The sequence below is a fragment of the Porites lutea genome, chromosome 13 (assembly GCF_958299795.1).
Source record: "Porites lutea chromosome 13, jaPorLute2.1, whole genome shotgun sequence".
In the NCBI taxonomy this organism is placed as follows: Eukaryota; Metazoa; Cnidaria; class Anthozoa; order Scleractinia; family Poritidae; genus Porites; species Porites lutea.
In genome coordinates this window covers 13977767-13997518 of record NC_133213.1, presented here as the reverse complement: position 1 = coordinate 13997518, position 19752 = coordinate 13977767, and the positions used below count along the sequence as shown (strand labels likewise).

The following is a 19752-nucleotide window of genomic DNA, read 5'->3' as shown; positions in this document are numbered from 1 at the left end:
AATACGCGCGAGCCTCACACTCCGTTTTCAGCCTCGTTTCACACCTTTTGTGTTACTGCCCTTGCGTACTTGAATACGCCAAAATCTGCTGACGGACAGTTTTGAATTCTACATAAACATGTATGTGTACCGAAAAAATGCATACTAAGGTCAGATGTTTCAAGTATAGGGAGACTAATAATGAAATTGATACAGGATATCCCATCTAGAAACGTTCAGTTAAACAGTTGGCAGGCTTTTATAAAACCTTGGGATGGATTTTGTGGACCTTTGGAGGTGCGGACGCATCCACTGCCTCCACCTGATTCGGATTGCGTCATACAGTGGTTTCGAGTTTTGGGTGCTTCGTTTTGGAGATTTAGGGGTCTTCGTTTTCGAGTTTTGAGTGCTTCGTTTTCGAGTTTTGGGTGCTTCGTTTTCGAGATTTGGGTGCTTCGTGCTTCGGTCTTCGTTTTCGAGTGCTTCGTTTTCGAAACTGAAGTCGTGCACCCTGTGGATCCAGAGCCCCCACTCAACCCAGCGTTGTTAGACGTTCTAGATTACGAACGCCGATCAAGTTATCGCCCGAAGAGCAAGAGAGACGAACTTTGCTCTTGAAAGAATGATCTAGATACAAGATGAAGCAGCACAAAGAAGATTTACAGCGCGTTCAAGAGCTGGAACGTTGTGGTGAAGAAGCTTTGAAAGAACTGAAGAAGAGCTCGTTGTATCTTTACCACGAAGCAGGGGCACCCAACGAGAATATAGTTCAAAACCACTTAAACATAGCATTGTTAAACGTATTTTAGTATTTAAACGGTAGATATAGGCATATTTTAATCCCCTAAAAAATTTTTATCTGTTCGGATTTCCTAGCTGAAAGTCTCGAGATCCGAAAATCATAGGGATCAAAACTTACCTTTTCGAAAATTTCAGCCAGAAAAAAGGCTCCCGAAAATTCTAGGTGAGCTTTTAAGGGTAAAAATCCGTTAAAAATGGGCAATTACACCAATTTTTAGATGTCGAAAATCCTAGGAGAGGTAGGCAAGCAAGAAATTTTACAAAAAATGTTCCGAAAATTCTAGATCTCAAATCGTCTTCCGAACAGATATTTTCCGAAAATTGACGTTGGGTGCCCCTGACGAAGCGATCAAACAGGGCCCAAAATAAGGGCCGGTCAACGGATGATGTCCGGCCAAGATGACTATTTGACCGGACAAACTTTCGGTTTGGCGGTCTACCGGTCACGTACACGGCTTTCAAATAATCCTCATAACTATTGTACGGAGTTTTACGAATAGTCTTTCACGCACTAGTCTTTATTTTAGCCTTAAGACAAGTTTCGTTTATTCAAACCTCTTCAGTTTGGCTAAAACTTAGCTTTCAAATAAATATAGCAAAATAAATTTATTCGTAATATTTCTCAGCAACTTGTAGTCACAAAATAGGAGAATATAGATAAGACGCTTTGTAAATGCTGAGGCGTTTTAGCGGCTTTGCTAAAATAACACAGGAAACATGTCATGTTCATCTGTAAATACGTTGAACAGACAACTAGTACAGGCATTTGTACGGGCCGCAAATGGTTGCCGAGAAAGACTGGAATTGAACTTCCCAGGTGTCTTAGCGGTAAAGCTCCACTCCATCTTTCTCTTCTTCATTGCAAACCATCTTAGCGCTTGTCGTTATAGATCAATCCAGGTAATATCTTTCCGCCTGTTTGTCATCGGAGTCTCCTGTTTTATAGTTATTGAAATTAGTCATCGGTGAGTCTAACTGCTCTTGCAAATTCTTTCTTTGACTTCAAAAGGGGGGTTTAGAGATTGTTCAAGCATGGCGAAGTCAAAGAATCACACAAATCACAATCAAGGTAAATTTAAGTCTTTTGTATAGCTTTTTGCACGAACATATTACCTATTACTTTATGGCAGAATAATAGTCCTCGTAAACGTTTTGTTGACGAGCATACCTTTTTTACTATGTAGTTTTAGTGTATAGATGAGGGTACTATTTTTGTGCCACAAACAGTCCCAATGAAGAAATGGTGAACGTACGGCGTGCAACCATCGAGTTGTGGATGCACGCAGGAAGTTGCTAGGCAGGAAAGAAACGTATGAGTTTCTTGAGGCGTTGCCGAAAGCAACTGTAGCCTCTTCTAATTTTCCTTTCGCTGAATCAACCGTTCTCCGTCTTAAGGTAAATTGCAAAACGGTTTTTGTTGTTATTCTGAATGGCGTCTGTCTACTTGCTCTTAATACAGTGAAACCTGTATTCGGAACCTTCCCAAGTGTCCGCTTAATAGAGGGTGTCTGCTTAATAGAGGTTACAAAAAATTGTGCAATGTTTGTAAATGATTAACATTCAACGGTTACCGCTCAGTCTGCTCTGTGCTACGGTAAAGTTCCATGTAGTTAAGGAAGCTGTGCTGTACTTTGTGCAAGACTTTTGACAGCTAAATGTATTGATTTATCTTTGTTAAAATTGACTGCAGGATGTATTTCAAGGACATAACCCAACACTACTATTGTCAATTTAGTTCGGTGTCCGCTTGATAGAGGTTTTTAGCAATAGAAATTAGGCAAATACAATTTATTTAAGTGTCTGTGTCTGCTTAATAGAGGTGTCTGCTGAAAAGGGGTTGATTATAAATAGAGGATATTACATGGTCGCTAGGAGATACAAAATTTCTCTCCGAGTGTTGAAAAATATTTCACGAGTGAGCGCAGTGAACGAGTGAAATATTTGTTTCAACACGAGAAGAGAAATTTCGTACCTCCAAGCGACCATGTAATATTCTATTTATTATATAAACACCAATGAAATGCCAAACCATTTTACTTAAAGAGTTTTTTGGTCTGAAACATTCGGTTTATTATGAAGCCATAGCCATAGCAATTTTGAGATTTTCACATGTGAAGATAACATGTTATTTGCACATGTGATGATATCAAGTTTTCGCGCAAAAGCTCACTTGGTATTTCATTGGTGTTTATATAATAAAGGAAACTATAAAATGTTAATTTCGGGACCCGGCTTAGTGTCTGCTTAAGAGAGAGTGTCCTCTTAACTGGGGGTCTGCTTAATAGAGGTTTCACTGTATTAGGGTAAATACTTTGAGGGAAAACTATAACTGCAACTATAAACACTATAAACTAAAACACTATTCAACCTAAAATGATGTTAATTGTGTGACAATTTATGCAGTAAATGTAAAGTAGAAATGAGAAAAATTACTGTTTTTCCTTTAGAATAATGCATGAATGGACAATTTCTATTCAAGTTCCTTGCGACAGTGTGTTTGTCGTTATTTTCTTAGCCTGCGAATGGCAGATGTTTCTCCTTGTTCATTGTCGTTGAAGGAAGTTTCGCAAGGAGGATAGTCTATGACTCAGTGACAGAAATTCCATTCTGATGAAGCAAAATCTGTCCGGAATCCGGTCAGAAGGGCTAATATATTATTGGTCGACAGAGTAGTTTCACTGTTTTAGCTATTGTTTACAAATGACAGACAAAAGACAAAGACCGCAAAGGTCAAATGTAAACATGATGAATCTTTAACAAAACAGTCAATATTAGTGGAATATAGTATTCTCTAGAAGTAGCATTTGATTTTTGCTGGAGCTCATTCACAGATAAACACAAGACTTTACCAAAATCGACCAGTAGAAACGTAAAATTGAACAAATTTGCATTTGGAACCCCATGGCTACCGGGTTTATTATGAAAACATTGATTTACGTCATCAGTATGGAATTTCTGCCGCTGAGTCGAAAACGTTCCTCGTTGCAAAACGCCCCTCAGCGGCAATGAGGGAGGAGTAAAGTGCAACACACAAGTGCAGTAGCTCAGATTGTTGTCGTGAGACAAGGGAGAATTCAAAAACATGTCTGCCATCTTGGCTGGGTAATCGGAAACTTATCAAATTCTTCCTAAGGAAGGTTTCCTTTTTAGGCACCCTCTGCGTATAACTTATCTCTCTCCCCTCCCCGGTTAATGCTGGGCTTATGGCATTTTATTCTGTTTGTTGACGGTATGCACACCTACTTCCTTACACTGTACAATGGAACCTTGATATAAAGAAGGGCCAAGGGACTGGCAAAGTTTGTTTGCTATAACAAGGTTTCATTATATCAAGGTTCTTTTCCATATGTTTTACAATTATTACTGGGGTAAAAAATTGTTGTTTATATGGAGGTTTGTTATATCAAGGTTCCTCTGTAGTAGGGACTTGTTATGTGGTTTTAGGTGGTTTTCACCTGTGCTGCAATCACAAACAGAGGAATTTCAGGCAGTACAAACATAAGGGCAAGAAAAAGGAAAACTTTGATCCTTGTGGTTGTGCTAATTTTTGCATATACACTGTAGAAATGAGGACTTTAATGCTTGTTCTGTACTTGCTTTGCTAGTGACCCCTGCTGTTGGCAAGCAAGGTTTATGTGACAAAAATAGTCCGATAGCTAGTAATTCACTTGACCTGTTTGAATTTGACTTTAATTTACAGGCCACAAGTGGCATAGGAATGGTATCAAAAAACCAAAGAAGGAACGTCACCCATCATTGAAAGGGGTAAGGTGTCTCTACATGGTATAAGTGAAAAGTGTTTGAATTACCTGGTTGATAGCAGGAACATGAAATGCCCTTGTATATGTGCCCAGAGGGCAGGTGTGTAGTAGCTGTTATCTTCTATCAAGTGTTGATGGGCATTTGCAGAAGGTAAAATTTGAAGGCAGTTTTTGGGTTTTAAAGTGACACTGCCTCCTTGACTTGCACCCTTCACTTTCTCTCCTCCCCTCTTTTTTCATCTTTCTTGTCCCATTCTGGAATTGTTGTTGACCTGTAAAGCTGACAACACCCCGAACACTAAGAAACTTGAGTGTGAAAAAAAACAACTTTACCTTAGGAGTAGCCTGCAGTGCAGGCGTTTTCTTTTAGCGCGCAATTTGCTCACGAAAGCACCATGTTGAAAGTTCCCAAAGAGAGGAGGAGATGGGGCAAGTCAAAGGGAGCGGGGAGGGGGCAGGGAGAGAGAAGAGAAAATGCCTTCCCGAAAACACTGTGAAAATGAGAAACACCCCCTAATTAGACGCGCGTGACCGCTCTTCCAGAAATGAGTAGCCGACAAAACCAAACACTCGCTCCAGTCCAAAGACTCGCATTGTCTTAACAAAAACAAGCTGGAGTTTATCATTGTTTTCATCTTGACTGACTCACAATGCAATTCTCCACAGCTGATGAAGCTTTAGTTTAAGTTGCAATTCATTCTTCTAAATTCATCTCTCTCTCGCTATCCGTGAGAGTTTAACATCCTGCAAACAATTTTAAAAACTAACGAGCTGGACCCAGCGTGATACAACATTGCAGGAAAACATCACATTCTCGGCCTAGAAAGAAAATCGCTTAGTTATTCAGATCCTGAGGCACTTTGGACAAAAATAAAGAACCTAACAGCCTTATTTAGCGACAAAAAGAGCTTTACACTTCAAAAGAGGTCAAAGAAAAGGCTCTTGTATCAGAGGGCAAATCATGAAGACCAGAAATTCAAAAAACACAGAAAATCAATAAGCGTGTCATGACCTGTCAGTGTGAAACAAGCGGCTAAAATCACATTTGCTCAGTCAAAACATAGAACCCTCTAGAGCATAATCTACTCGCCAGAAAAAAAACGTATGGGATCAAGCAGCATTTTGGCATGAGGTAAAAGTGGTGTAGGTTTTAGTGCTGTGAGCAAATCTTGTCCTGATGACCAGTGTAGAAATCGCTTTGACTTTCTCATTGCGTAATACAAGCGGCATTCCCAGCCACTCCAATTCCAACAGACTGACGAAAATGGAGTAAACAATATAGACTTACAGTTAATTGACAGATATCAATCTACTTCCCTATGCTGCACCAATCAGGAGCTCCGTTTGCCAGCGTACGGAGTTTCCCAAAAGAACAATGATATTTGGCAGGTGTATTTTTTTTTTCTCCCCTCCCCTTCCCCATCCCCCTTTCCTTCTTTCGCCCTCGCACCTGCCGTAAGAGTTACTATTTCTACTCTCCCCAATCTTCCACTGTCATAAAGTCAAAGATTATTATGAACACGAACAAGGTTTTGCCCACCCAAAATACGCCTGCACTGCAGGCTACCTTAGGAGAAACAGTGATACTTATGTTAGATTCTGAATATCTAAGCTGTTGCACATCAACCACGGTAATGGAAAAATAGACACATTCCCTTTGGCTTGACATTTTCTTTTTTTTTTTTTTTTTTCATTTCAGGTTGATCCAAAATTCCTTCGAAACCAGAGGTTTGCAAAAAAACACAACAAACGTCATGCAGGGAGTGCTGTCAAAATGGAATCCTAAATGTCACTAAACTGTGAAATAAAATGTATATAAAATTTTGTTGTTATCTGTTTATTTTGATTTGAAAAGCCTTGAAAGGCTTCCATTGGACATACCTGCCTTGCATTTACCAACAATGGATGCTGTCACTTTCTAGTAATTTTCCTGGTTTTCCTCTTACTTGAAATGACATATACCACTAAGGATTAAATTATCAAAACTGGAGATATCAAGTCCTTGAGACTTTCCCTGTCAAGATATTTTGCAAAATTTGATTTTGGTGTCATTGTTAAGTCATGATAAAATGTCTTTTCGTTTCACTCTTGTATTCGCTTGCCAGGATACAATATCATGAAAAGGACATCTGTAAGGGGTGGGAAAGGGGGGTGCAATAAGTTTCCTTTTCCTATTGCCACCGCCACAGGCTGTGAACGTAATTTCATACAAAGTGGTCTGAAAGAAAATTAATGTGGTTGTTCTGTTCTTTTAAAATTTGATGTTTCCTAATCTGCTAAAGGGTAACTTCTAGCTGCCAAAGATGCCAAATAAGTACAATTCTCTTAGACGGCTACACACTTTTAACCCCACTATCTGACATACAAGAATCTGGAAGAACTATCTGAACTGCTTGCTAATAAGCACCTAATATAAGGTGGCTTGAACTGGCACACTACTGAAAGATATAATGACAACAACAAACCTGGTGAACATGTTGATTTGAGCTTCATTTTTATTTTTTAAATGGTGATATTGACATTGATAGTCGTTTTAACTGTAAATACTTACATGAACTTTATTTTCACACAAATTGTAGAGTAGCCAGAAAGGCTAATAACTCGATGTAACATAAAGGAAGTAACAAAAAAACTTATTTAAATAATCATTTTCAAGTATTTCTGATATGATTCTTGAAAGGAGACTGTCTTTAACTGACATTTAACACTAGTTAAGGAGCATTCACGTCTATAAAATGTTTATGCATAAAAAACATTTGAAGTTCAAAAATATGAGGACTATTTACGTTTTGGCTGCTAATTATTTTTTAGTCATACTGCTACGAAAACCCTAATTATTCCCTCCACCCCAGAACCTGACTAGGGCTTGAAAAAACCGTAAAGAATACTATAATTTTGATCTCAATAAGGAAACCGTCCCTCCATCCAAGAGGACCATTCAAAGAGGACGGACGGCAAATTGGTGTTGTTCGAAATCTAAAAGTCGTAACTGTTCATCTGTACAATTCCACAATTGGTTTCGACTCCATTAAAATTTAATTGGGCTACCTGTACCTCATCCTTTCATTCCCTGAGTGTAACTTCCTTCCCTGTTTCATGACCTCCACTGCTCTCTCTTGGGCATAACGTTTGTGTAATTCTATTAACTTCTCTGGATTTACAAAAAAATTGGTATTTTTGTGAATTTTTTTTTTCGTTTGGCTTCTATTAGAAGTGAAAGTGTCAAATAGACTAGTGTGTTATTGAGGACGCTCTCTTGTAAAAACGAAATCTGTGGGCGAAACGGTGACATAGGAAGCCTCAGTTGCTCCTTGTTTTCAATACCCTTGAAACTTGCAGGCGATATAAATCGATGATTAGTCTCGAAATTGTCAAGTTCTTCGTAAAAAAGTTATCGAGCGGTGTTTAAATAGAAAATTTAAAAACAAATTTTGATAAATTTGTAGGCGTGGACCAAATGGCATACAAAAAAAGGTAACAAAAACGGCTGAACGTAGGCTATTCAAATTCAGTCTTCTTTCTCACAATCGGCCAGAGCAATTCCCCTCCTTTTCTTACAATTTCAAATGAAATCAAATCGCTAGGAGAATTCATCTCCAAGACTAGTCATTTTTTTAGGTATTTTCTTTAGATATCAGCCACTTATGTCGATAAAATGTTTATTCACTTTTTTTACCCTTACAACTTCGTTCCAAAAAAATGCGTGTCTCCCGCATAAGTCTAGCATATTTTAATAAATGACCTGTGTTGGGGGCAGTAACGTGTTACTCCAAACCTTCCCAATATGTGTTCTTAGCACATACGATATTTGCGTGTTGTACACATGCACTCAAGGTAGACCTTTTTTTAGAATTATCGCACCGATATCATTCCGATGATTTGGGATTCAGTCAGTTGACAATTAAGGAATAAAGCATTATACGAGGTGTTTGACCTCTACAAATTCATAACTGGTAACAACCCACAAACATCAACTGGCTGATTTTTAACCACATTTCTATCAAATTATTAATTACACTGAAGACCACCTTTTCATCCTGTTTCGCAGAGCGACAGAAAGAAGATATACTCACAGGTGCCAAGAACCGTTTATTGCAAGAAATCAAAATACAATTCCCTTAATTGGAAATTCCGTGTTTGTTATTTGCCAAATCACTAAGGCGTAGTCTACACGCACGTCGATTTGAAAAGAAAAAAGTCGATATTCACTTTTTTGACCAGCAAAGAATAGAAACGCATTAAAAATTTAGAGCTTGTCAAAGCAAAGATTATCTTTTGTACTCCTTTGGATTTATTGTTAATTTGACACTATTCCCAGCTTTTAGCCAATAAACTGGCACTGTATAATTACTCGACCGTGGATTAACATTTTTAGCTTCCCATATGGAGTGATCCTTCTTCGTATTCCCATGCGCAAACATCAAAACAAACAAAATCGAAAAAAAGCTCCTGTTTCAAAACAGCTACCAATGACTTTTTAAAAATGAGTTCGAGGCTGAACTGTAAGTGACAATCTAAGCCATTCGAATGTGTGTGATTTTAGTTGAATAGATCGCTATTTTTATATTTGTTGGTGTTTTATAGATTCTTTCTACAATTCTTTCGGTTATTTTTTCCTCACAGCTTTTCAATGTGCATCTTCGGGTATATTTTACATATATTTTGGCATTGATGAATTTTAATATTATTCTACAGTGAGTTATGTCGCAATCTACTAGAGTCAAAAGCGTAGGCTCTATACTAATATATTTATGTTTCCTTCTTTTATCTCTACAAGACGCAAGTTTAATTAACATTTCTCTCTTCCTGTGATGGCTGTAGTTCTCTTTTGGACTTTTCCCCCAAATTGTCAGTTTTTTAAAGGCATTTTACTATGTTATTTACTTCAATTTTGGGTAAGTGACCTTCACACTACAAGTTACTTAGGATTTTAATATTCTTTTCGTATTATTCCGAAACTAAGGAATTCCTTACTTATAAATTTAATTTTAATGTTTATCTCTTTATAGATTGATTCTTTCCTAGCCTTTGGCAGCCAACCTAAATATAGCGAGTTAAAAACACAGTTTGCGTTCAGCTACAACGGCAAATGGCTTTTTCATGAAAACGAAAAAAAACGCCTTGATTCAAACAACCAGCGTGAAAATATTCATGAATCGCTACTACTAACAGCAGGAACATCGCAGCATTTACTGGCAAAATTTTTCAAACCTGTTAAAAAATTAGATGGACAATTGCCACAAAGTTTGAACTTCCCTATTTATCAGAAGGCAACAGAGAAGCGAAATCATTTCTTACGACATCAAAAACGGAAAACATCTGTTCAACAACTACAGCCGAAGACTGCGGACCAGACCACGCATAAAGACTTCGTCTTTCGAGACGTTATCCCCAAGGAACGATTGAATTCTTATGGTAAGTAATAATTCAGATCGCAATTTTCATCGTGTTAACACTTTGATCTTCCAGGAAACACAACGAAAAGAAATCCGGCTACCTAGGAACCAATCGGAAAATCATAAGAACTTAAACTGCGATAGTCTTCGCGGAAAAGAAGAGAATATTTTAAAATTTAGTGTTTTGAAATACACCGACGCTGGAAAGTCCGCGTGAAAGTAATCATCAAAACGGATGTCGTTGGCACAGTATTCGTATAAATATCCTCTGCTGTCTACCGTATTTTTGTTTCCTTTATATGCAAAACATATGAGGCAATGAACGGCAGGTGATCGATAAAAATAAATGCCTAAATTTGAAATTAGGAAAAACATGATCGAGAAGTACGTTTTGCGGAAATCAGTAGAGCATCTGCAGGAAAAAGAAAACTGCTTTCTTCTATAAGAAAAAAAATTTCGTGCGTATATGACTGTTATTTTTTTCAGAATTCCTACCAAAAATTGTTTAATTGTTTGGGCGGCTTGTGGCAAAACCCACCTATGATTTATCTGCACATTCAAAGTGTGTAGGCTTTCTGACTATTTTCATTAGGACATGGGCTTTACTTGGTGTCTAAACCACCTTAACGGTGCTTTCTAGACAACATGAGGATATTGTATACTGCGTTCTTTACCACTTTACCAGAATTTCTGTTTCCAAGCTGGGAAGATTTAAGCCTTTCTCAGTTTAAATTGGACAATGTAAAACACATCCCCATATTATCTCTGGTAACGTTTGGTAATGTTTTAAAAAGTGGCGGGCAAAATTTGAATAAATCAGATATAAAAATTGTAAATTATAAAGATACTCCGAACTGCTGGCCACTCCCCTTAATGCGCTTGGCAATCCTTTAGCAAAAGTAATCGCAAGTAATATACGCCAATCGACAGCATTAGACCCTGCACTCACAATGACTATTATCTTTTTAACTATAAGGATTGGAAGTTAATCCCCTCTACGATTAGAGCAGAAAGTGATGAAAGTTTTTGTAATTGCCGTAGCTATAATTCTTAAGTTTATCTTATATTCTTTTTTTCTTTTCTTTTCTTTTTGATTTTTGTTAATCTTTTCTCGACGCGAAAGCGTTAAAGCGTGAGAGTAAGTAAGTAGATGTAGAAATGGTAAAATAGAGGCGTTAATCCTATGTCATATCTTCCAACAGCTGTAGAACTTTCTTCGGAAAAGGACAAAAGTCCGCGATGGTACGTAGCAATTGCTTCTGGATTTGTCGTTTTATTGGTCCTGGTGGTCCTTTGCATTCACGCGCCGTGCGAATGTCTTTGGAGACGGCATCGAAATGCACATTTTAATTGCCCTATAGCACGCTCTAAAGGAGGAATGTGTGGAAAATGCTATGTTAATAACAGCGCAACGACCACGACTTTGACATACAAGGAGAACCCTCATAAAGTGTGCGTTACCATGGCATCCAATGGCAGCTACCACCGTCCCAACTTAGGGGAGTACACTTCACAGGTAAATGACAAAGTTGCGTTATTTTATAGCGGGGAGGCTGACACATGCCTCCCTCACAACTATATATTTTTTATTTTATTCTAAAGATTTCGTCATTCTTTTTACACTTAGTATACACGGAATTCCAACCCGCATCCACCTGGCAAACTAAATCAAGCCAAGAGCAAAGTTACGAATTTGTTTAAAGGATCCCAGGGAAGCCTTAACACGCATAAAGGAGCAGCGGGGTATCGCTACAGGCCACTGAAAAACACTCAGAATCGAAATTCACTTCACAGTATGTATGACCCTGAGTGGACGAGCGTTGGTGCTTTCCTGAACAAAAACCGATCATCGAGCACTTATCTCGGTTACGGAAGCACAACCGATTCTGAAGGAAAATTCGTAGATCGTTACTGCAGGTGGTCACGTGACTCATTAGATGCGGAGGGGGCGATTGTCGAGTGTGCGCTTAAACTTCGTCCCAGGAAACGTCAAGTGATTGAACTTCAAGAATTCCCTCCGGGTTATTCCAAAAGTTTTCTAAACATTGACTTGGAATCTAATCCCGGGTTGGTGTTCGATCCTCACCGTGATCAAATGACAACGAAAATGAAAGGTCGAAAACTCAACCGACTGACTTTCTCTGATTCAGATTTAAGACAGCTGTCGTGTATGGATAAACCAGGCAATTACCAGAACAGAGAAGACCTTTTTGGTGCGGCAAAACCACGCAAAAGTAGTCTCAAAGTTGGGAATGCAAGAAGAAAGACTAGTGCAAAAGTTGTGCACTTCTTTCCCTCAAACTTCAGCTACGATGCGCAATTCATTCAAATCCCTCCAGAGAAAAAATCTGAGAAAAACGCTTGGGAATTTGATGAAGGAAATTCAACTCTTTGTTATCAAGATTCTGACAAAGCTAGTTCCTGTTTTCCAGACGTCGAAACCAGCTATTTATCTGGATTAAAATGCTCTTTAAATTTTAAAGATAAGGAGTTCTATGATCAGAATGGTAGTCAGAAATTAGGTAACTATGATAACACAAAATCGTGCAGTAGAGAACGCGCTGTAGACTCTAAGGTAGACTGTCCTTCCACGGAACCTAACTTAGTACAGCCACGTGACTATGCAAGTTCATTTACTAATTATGGCTATAGATCTTCTATTGAAGTCCCTACAGAGCCCAAGAACTTAGAACCCTGCAATACGTATGCACCAAGTGAGAAAACTGACGGAAATAATTTGGAGTCAATATCAAGTTTTCATACAGACATCAAGGAAAATGATTTAAGCTATAAGGCCGAGCCATTGGCTGGTTTATTATCTCCCATTCGTGGAGCATTACCTCAGCAACACATAGGGACGATCTCGGGGAACTTTGATGGGTCTACAGTGCCCACGGTAGATCGCTCTTCATCAAAAACAAACAGCATTCGTCAACCTCAACGTACTAATAGCACAAAATGGAAACGTAGCCATCATGAATCTGAAACAGGCGCTTTCGAAAGAGACGAAATGCTATCAGGCTTTGAGCAGTGGATTCCCGAAAAGGAACAAAAAACAGAAACTTAAATAGAACTGAATGCTTGAATAACCCTATTAAAAAATTACATAATATTAAAAATTCCAACTATAAATACTTATATAAAGTATACTAGTTGAAGGGTGAAAGGCGTTCGCAGGTGAATGATGAAGGAATGGTTTTGAGGTCTAGGAAAAAAGACAGGGCTACCTGATAAGAACCTTCCCGAGGACTTGCAAACCTCATGGCCGAGTTGTTCAAAGCTGGGTTAAGATAACCCAGGGTTAGTGCGAAATTTGAATTAAGATTTGAAAGCTTAAAAAGCATTTCAGCTTTGATTCTTTTTGTCTTCAAGTTGATGATTGGAAGCTCTAAAAATAGCACAGAAAATTATCCAAGAAAATGCTTTTGAACACAAGATAATGAAACCCGGGTTAATTTTAACCGCGGGTTAAGCGCTAATCGGCCTTCGAACAACTCGGCCCATGGCTTTTAAGAAGATTTTTAAATCCGCAGTATTTGTATAGAAACAATAAAAAAATTTCATTGATCTTGCTCTGAATCTTTATTGAAGAACAGGACTGATTTTAGGCGACAGCTTTGTACAAAATAAACGTTTACAACGGACAACATAGGTTTCAAAACTGAGAACGACTGACAAGAAATCACTTTATTCATGGAAAGTAAAAATAGAGAGAAATAAAGTCACGTTTAGCGGCAAACGACAAACGTCAATTTCTACCACGCTTACTGTTAAAATTACTTCCACAAAAAACATGATGTCAGTTTCACGCTAGTTTTATCCATTAGACTGAATAGTTTGCGCAGGTTTTATCTGCTCATTTTCCATTTTTGAGAAATTCTCAACTTAAATCTGACGTTTGGCGTTAACTTGACTCCAAATTCTCTTTAATATGGATCAGTTGAGTATAAGGCTTCTCATTAAAAATCAAGAGGTTAGAGTTGCTGCTTCTTTTTTATGGGAAATATACCAGCTATAAAATCACAGCCACTTATATGCAACCGTCCCTATAAAGCACTCAATGGCTGGAAAGTCAGTTCTTTTTTTAATCTGAAAAAATAAGCATAACAAGAGCTTCGGTTTGCTTTTAGAATGGCGCTTCCTAAGAGCGATGTTAGTCAATCAGGTTGTTTATCAGTTGTTTTTTAAGAGAATATAATGTTGCCGAGAAAATGCCACAAATTAAGGGTACTATTTTTGCTGACACTTAAAGTTAACTGGTGATTGAGTTGTCATTAGTCTACTGTAATGATCTTGAAACTTATCATATTATGAGAAGTGAGGCCTCGTTCATTCTTCCGTATACTCTTCTGTTTCTGTGCAGAGGAAACGACCCATAGGACGGATTATAGTTCTCGTTGGTTTTTTATCTTGGTACAGTTCAGCTCAGTATTCATCATCGTAATCCGAAGCTGTGGCTTCCACTTCTTCATAATCCTTTTCCAATGCGGCAAGGTCCTCACGGGCCTCAATGAACTCTCCTTCCTCCATCCCCTCCCCCACATACCAATGGACAAAAGCTCGTTTGGTGAACATCAGATCAAACTTGTGATCTAAACGCGCCCACGCCTCAGAGATAGCTGTACTGTTACTGAGCATGCAGAGAGCACGGAGTAACTTAGCCTGATCCCCTCCTGGGACAGTAGTCGGGGGCTGGTAATTTATACCAACCTTGAAACCCGTCGGGCACCACTCTACAAACTGGACAGTGCGTTTCGACTTAATGGCGCAAATCGCCGCGTTCACATCTTTGGGGACAACGTCGCCTCTATACAGCAAGCAACAAGCCATGTACTGTCCGTGTCGCGGATCACATTTTACCATCTGATTGGTTGGTTCAAAGCACCGATTCGTAATTTCGGTCGTTGTTAACTGCTCGTGGTAAGCTTTTTCAGCAGATATTATAGGTGAGTAGGATACAAGTGGGTAGTGAATTCTAGGGTACGGTACAAGGTTAGTCTGAAACTCCGTCAGATCGACATTGAGGGCACCGTCAAAACGAAGGGAAGCAGTGATCGAGGAAACTACTTGGCTGATTAGACGGTTCAGATTCGTGTAGGTGGGTCGTTCAACGTCTAAGTTCTTGCGGCATAGATCGTAAATGGCCTCGTTATCCATCATGAAAGAGCAATCGGCGTGTTCAAGAGTTGAATGTGTCGTCAGCACCGCGTTGTACGGCTCCACGACAGCAGTAGAGACTCTAGGCGATGGATATACACAGAACTCCAACTTGGACTTCTTGCCATAATCAATACCCAGGCGTTCAATAAGGAGGGAGGAAAACCCGGATCCAGTTCCACCACCAAACGAATGGGTCAGGAGAAATCCTTGTAGACCGGAACACTGGTCTGCCTAAGGAGCAAAGTACCCTTGGGTAGACTAGAAAACTCCCACCTGGCCTAGATACAGGGGCTAGGCTAGTTGAAAGTTTGGTAGTCTACCCAATAGCAAGGCACAACCTTTCCAGAAACGGTAGCAAGATCTTGATAATTTCAACACCCACTAAACTGAGGCAGAACATGAGGAATAGCAGTGTAGACGTCAAGAAAAAGGCTGCAAGTGTCTTGTCTGATTGACGGTTGCAAATAAAATGAAAACAAACCACCCCAACCGGCACAAACACGCCCCCCTTCCTCAGAAGAGAGAAATAAAAATTGCTACAAAATACGTATTGCCCACAATCGTGAATCACTACATAACACAGCGTATCATTATCCTCGACGACTGCTAATCGCCAAAGGAGATCTGAGTTATTGTTTGAAAAGAAATAATTTTATAGTGAAGTTTGATCTCAGGAAGGGGCAAATGAAACCACCAGCAGATATATAAATTTCCAGGGCGTTTTTTTTTTTTTTTTTTTTTTTCATTTTAACTGTTTAGCCCGATGGGGGGTTGATTTCTTTTGTTTTTGTTTTTTTCTAGCTTTTAATTTTTTTTCTCTCCTCTTTTGTTGCTTTTTTTTTGCCTTTTTTGACCCCATCGTTTTCTTTTTGTTTCTTGGAATTTTTCCAAAACTATCTTGTTTTTCATTTTTCATCTTTCATTAATTTCCCTGGAGTAAATCTGTTGATGATTTCATTTGGGGTGGAGCCCGACCGGATCACACTGTTTGGCCTTTAAATTATTCATCAATATCTCTCCAGAGGCAATTTTACTACCATTCCTTCTCCACCCATGTCTGCCTCAGAAGTCTGAAGACAAGGCGTCTACCCATACAGCAGTTTTGAAAAACTACTGACCAGCCTTCGAATCCTGTCCATGACCAAATCAATGATTTCCTTGCCGACAGTGTAATGACCTCGAGCATAATTATTAGCAGCATCCTCTTTGCCACAGATCATCTGTTCAGGATGGTACAGGTCACGGTAGACGCCCGTGCGAGCTTCGTCTAAGGATAGATCAGACAAAGCGAATCGTTAACTTGTTATAATCTTTTTACTGTTTAGTACTTTTTTTGCTCTTAACAAGGCATTCTTAAAACCTAATCAATCATGACACACGCCGAGTAGGAGTTGAAGCTGAAGTCGGAAAGAACTTTTTTATCACTAAAATAATCTTTAAGGTGAACAGTAACTTTGGGGGGTTATAAATCCAGTAATTAAAAATTCCAAAGTGGAAGAAACAAGACTAAAAAAATAATGGTTAACATGGTGAAAGTAAGTAATACCTGTTAAGCATGATCAGTACTGGAAGTGGTTTGCTAGACTGTTTCCAAAGAAAATCTTCTTTTCCATATATCAGCAAAAACACCGAAGATTTTACTAAGCTTATATTAGCTACCGTAAATGACCTAATACGCGCCCACTTCCAAATAAACGCCTCTTTGACTAATAAACGCCCCCTCTATGCTGTTAAAAATTGATTAGACTCCGCACGCCTATGAGAATTTCTCCAAAGTACTAGGAATTACCAAAAAGGAGAAAAATCGTTCAATTCATTCAGCATTAATATGGTTTGCGTATTTCATCTTGTTCAATGTCAAGTTTAAGACGATGATAGACCAACAACGGCAAAACAATAACCCTGAGCAATGATTCTGACGTCGATGTTGGGATTTGAAAGAGACATATGGATCTCTAGACGGCCTAGAAAGTATCAATTGATGGGGTGGATATTCCGCTACTTATTAACTCTCTTCGCAAACTCATCAAGGAAATACAAAGAAAATTAATGTTTAATGAGTGTTTGGAAATCAGATGAAAAACTGCTCATTTTTGCATGCTTAATTTCTCCTTCTAAAATCATTTTGAGCTATTTTGTATGAGAAGTAATAGCAAGCATGAGCGGCAGTGTTTCATCACCTGATGAATCACCTCGAAGTTCGTCAAAAATACTCCGCTGCGCGTCGTATGTTCAACTCTCTCTCATACTTGATATATTACTTCTCAAACTCATTAATAATTCATTAAGAAAATACAAAGGAAATTAATGTTTAATGAGTGTTTGGAAATCGGATGAAACACTGCTTAGTATTTGCATCCTTAATTTCTCCTTCAAAAATGATTTTGTTTGAGAAGAAATATCAAACATTCGACACAGTGTTTCATCACCAGATGAAACACCTCGAAGTTCGTCAAAAATACTCCGCTGCGCGTCGTATTTTCAACTCTCTTCTCGGTGTTTCATCTGGTGATGAAACACTGCATCTCATGTTTGATATATTACTTGAAATTTTCGACGAAATGCATATTAGTTTTGTAGAGTTTGTTACAGTTTTGAGAATAAACGCCTCCTATCTATTAAACGGCCCCGCTTGGACCACTAAAATTAAAAGACGCCCCAGGCCTGGTTCCTCGAAAGATGGTTAACTTTAACCCAAGTCAAGCAAGGATTTCTCGTCTAGGAACATGCAACTCGAGGTTACAAAATACTATTGAGCTTTTACTACAAAATACAGTAATGATAACTCAAAATGTCACCCTAAGCCATGCATAGGAAGGTAGAATACAATTACGGTACACAATTTTAATCTTTTTCAAAATTGATTAGTGCTAATCGGCCTTTCAGGAACTGGGCCTGTATCAGTCTACACTTTTAGTACTTACCAACAACTGTCGGCTCCAAGTCGACAAAAATTGATCGCGGAACATACTTTCCAGCGACAGACTCGTTGAAAAATGTGGTAAACGAGTCATCTTGACCTTCAGTTACACCAACGTTCATGTGTCCATTTGCCAAAATGCCATGTTCAAGGCAATACAACTCCCAACAAGCATTACCGATCTGAACTCCAGCTTGGCCAATGTGCAATGAAATACACTCTCGCTTAAACAAAAAAAAATTAAATTAAAATAAGCTTATTTTTAAACTTATTTCCATCCCCAGTTTAAAAACTGAACAAACATAGAAAACGAGAACTGAGTGGAGTCACATATCTACGCTAAACACAGAAGTCGATTTGATTCAGAGAATTGTTATATAAGGTTGAAATGAAAAAAAAAAATGCTTCTCTGTCCCAACTTTTTGAGTTTATTTTTCATATTTGAATACGCTTGAGCTTGACTAGACAAATATTTTCAAACGGCTTAGGCTCAAGCAACGTACTGAGAATCCATTCGCATTAACGAAATTTCCATTGCTTTTTGTACAAACATTTAAACAAATAATGGCCATTTTCAAAACTGGTTTACATTAAAAGTACCTTACAGAAATTATAAAGGCCTAACACATACCATTTTGAACTGAAGTCGACCAAAACGTTACAGGTTTTTTAAGCTTATAAACGGTCAAAAAAGTTCTGCGATGTACAGAAGTTACACGCCAAGTTACTCTTTTACTGGTGGAACTGCTTCGCTAACTAATTAGTCAATTAGAACAATAACACTAATTACAAGATTACTATAATTGGAGCTACCGCTAATCCTAATTATCCCAATAGGCTTACCAGTTAGTTTCTCTACAAGTTTTTGAAGGAAAAAATCCGAAAAAGTTATCTTTTGCGCTATAGAGTTTTTTCCGTTTTAGATGACGACTGAAAAAGCCCGCTCTTTTGTACGTACTCGACACAAGACTACGTCACCTGATTAGCAGCCAATCATCTTAAGTTTCCTTATCACATGGTTTTAGTATGCTGACGTCACTCATTTGGGGTGTTTACACAAAGTATTAATTCAATAAAACCAGCGATCAATTTGAATCCAAAAAGCAATGTCTGCGTGTGTGTGTATCCTTTATAATATAAAAGAAACATAGAAACTTTTAAAAACACTTATAATAAAATGTAGTGGAATAAAGGATGATTAATTTCAAGGATACTTAGTTGGCATACTTAGAGAAATATTTCCAAACGCCGTTTGGTATTTTTTCCTCTAGTTAGTCTAGTCTTGGAACGTGGCCCGTCTATGAAAGCCTCGTTTCTTCATCTACCTCTCCTCATATCCACGCCTCGAAAATTATGGACATGTTTTTTATACTGAGGCCCCGTTCGTATGGAGAAAATTTGTTCCGGATAGAAGGGTCGTCCGTCCAGCCGAGTCAACTTTAGCGAGCGGTTATATGAGAAAAAAAGTTGACCCCTTTGCCGAGTCAACAGCGCTCACCAATGCTCTGATTGTCTCGTTTTGACCTAGTTTACCCGGGGTCACCATTCTGGCCGAGTGAACTTTTTGTCTCTCATGTAAACGGCTCAACACGTTTTGTAAGGAAATGTTTGAAAAGTTGGCTTGCTCAGGGTAGCTCAGATAGGCGGGTGACCCTTCCACTCACTTCCATATATACGGGGCCTCGGTTGCTGTATGCCCTATTAACTCTGCTGCTCTTCTGTCCGTATAACCAAC

At 38.6% G+C, this 19752-nt stretch overlaps 3 protein-coding genes and 1 pseudogene across 4 annotated transcripts; 3 read left to right on the top strand and 1 right to left on the bottom strand.

The window, feature by feature from the left end:
* The window catches only part of LOC140922395 (uncharacterized), a 1485-nt pseudogene extending 697 nt beyond the window's left edge, over positions 1–788 (top strand).
* Positions 789–1453: 665 nt separating this feature from the next.
* LOC140922394 (uncharacterized) lies at positions 1454–6365 on the top strand. The gene is made up of 5 exons (XM_073372383.1): positions 1454–1512; positions 1615–1680; positions 1788–1849; positions 4481–4545; positions 6241–6365. Exons 1-5 carry the CDS (start codon positions 1454–1456, stop codon positions 6325–6327), a joined length of 339 nt encoding a protein of 112 aa, XP_073228484.1. The 3' UTR covers positions 6328–6365.
* A 2172-nt stretch (positions 6366–8537) lies between these two features.
* Positions 8538–13191, top strand: LOC140923596 (uncharacterized). Its single transcript, XM_073373669.1, has 5 exons — positions 8538–9043; positions 9319–9436; positions 9551–9956; positions 11140–11453; positions 11565–13191. Exons 2-5 carry the CDS (start codon positions 9353–9355, stop codon positions 13002–13004), a joined length of 2244 nt encoding a protein of 747 aa, XP_073229770.1. The 5' UTR covers positions 8538–9043; positions 9319–9352; the 3' UTR covers positions 13005–13191.
* Positions 13192–13443: 252 nt separating this feature from the next.
* On the bottom strand, positions 13444–18948 carry LOC140923274 (tubulin alpha-1C chain-like). 2 transcript variants are annotated; one of them, XM_073373362.1, is made up of 4 exons: positions 18861–18948; positions 18022–18241; positions 16216–16364; positions 13444–15328 (listed from the first exon to the last, which is right to left on the bottom strand). In XM_073373362.1, the coding sequence occupies exons 2-4, from the start codon at positions 18137–18139 to the stop codon at positions 14363–14365; spliced, it is 1233 nt and encodes a 410-aa protein (XP_073229463.1). In that variant the 5' UTR covers positions 18140–18241; positions 18861–18948; the 3' UTR covers positions 13444–14362. The 2 variants fall into 2 exon arrangements, with proteins under 2 accessions (XP_073229463.1, XP_073229462.1); XM_073373361.1 differs by lacking the exon at positions 18861–18948 and adding an exon at positions 18649–18766.
* Positions 18949–19752: the final 804 nt, after the last annotated feature.

What these genes read in the sequence shown, in the direction of transcription:
- LOC140922394 (XM_073372383.1), top strand. Translation starts at nt 1,454, where the DNA reads ATGCTGAGGCGTTTTAGCGGCTTTGCTAAAATAACACAGGAAACATGT. An exon ending in GTCGTTATAGATCAATCCAG is followed by an intron (nt 1,681 to 1,787) that starts GTAATATCTTTC and finishes TTTGACTTCAAA; the next exon opens with AGGGGGGTTTAGAGATTGTT. An exon ending in TCACACAAATCACAATCAAG is followed by an intron (nt 1,850 to 4,480) that starts GTAAATTTAAGT and finishes TTTAATTTACAG; the next exon opens with GCCACAAGTGGCATAGGAAT.
- LOC140923596 (XM_073373669.1), top strand. Translation starts at nt 9,353, where the DNA reads ATGGCTGTAGTTCTCTTTTGGACTTTTCCCCCAAATTGTCAGTTTTTT. An exon ending in GTTATTTACTTCAATTTTGG is followed by an intron (nt 9,437 to 9,550) that starts GTAAGTGACCTT and finishes ATCTCTTTATAG; the next exon opens with ATTGATTCTTTCCTAGCCTT. An exon ending in GGAACGATTGAATTCTTATG is followed by an intron (nt 9,957 to 11,139) that starts GTAAGTAATAAT and finishes ATCTTCCAACAG; the next exon opens with CTGTAGAACTTTCTTCGGAA.
- LOC140923274 (XM_073373361.1), bottom strand. An exon ending in CTTGGAGCCGACAGTTGTTG is followed by an intron (nt 16,365 to 18,021) that starts GTAAGTACTAAA and finishes ATCTATCCTTAG; the next exon opens with ACGAAGCTCGCACGGGCGTC. An exon ending in TGGACAGGATTCGAAGGCTG is followed by an intron (nt 15,329 to 16,215) that starts GTCAGTAGTTTT and finishes TTTGCTCCTTAG; the next exon opens with GCAGACCAGTGTTCCGGTCT.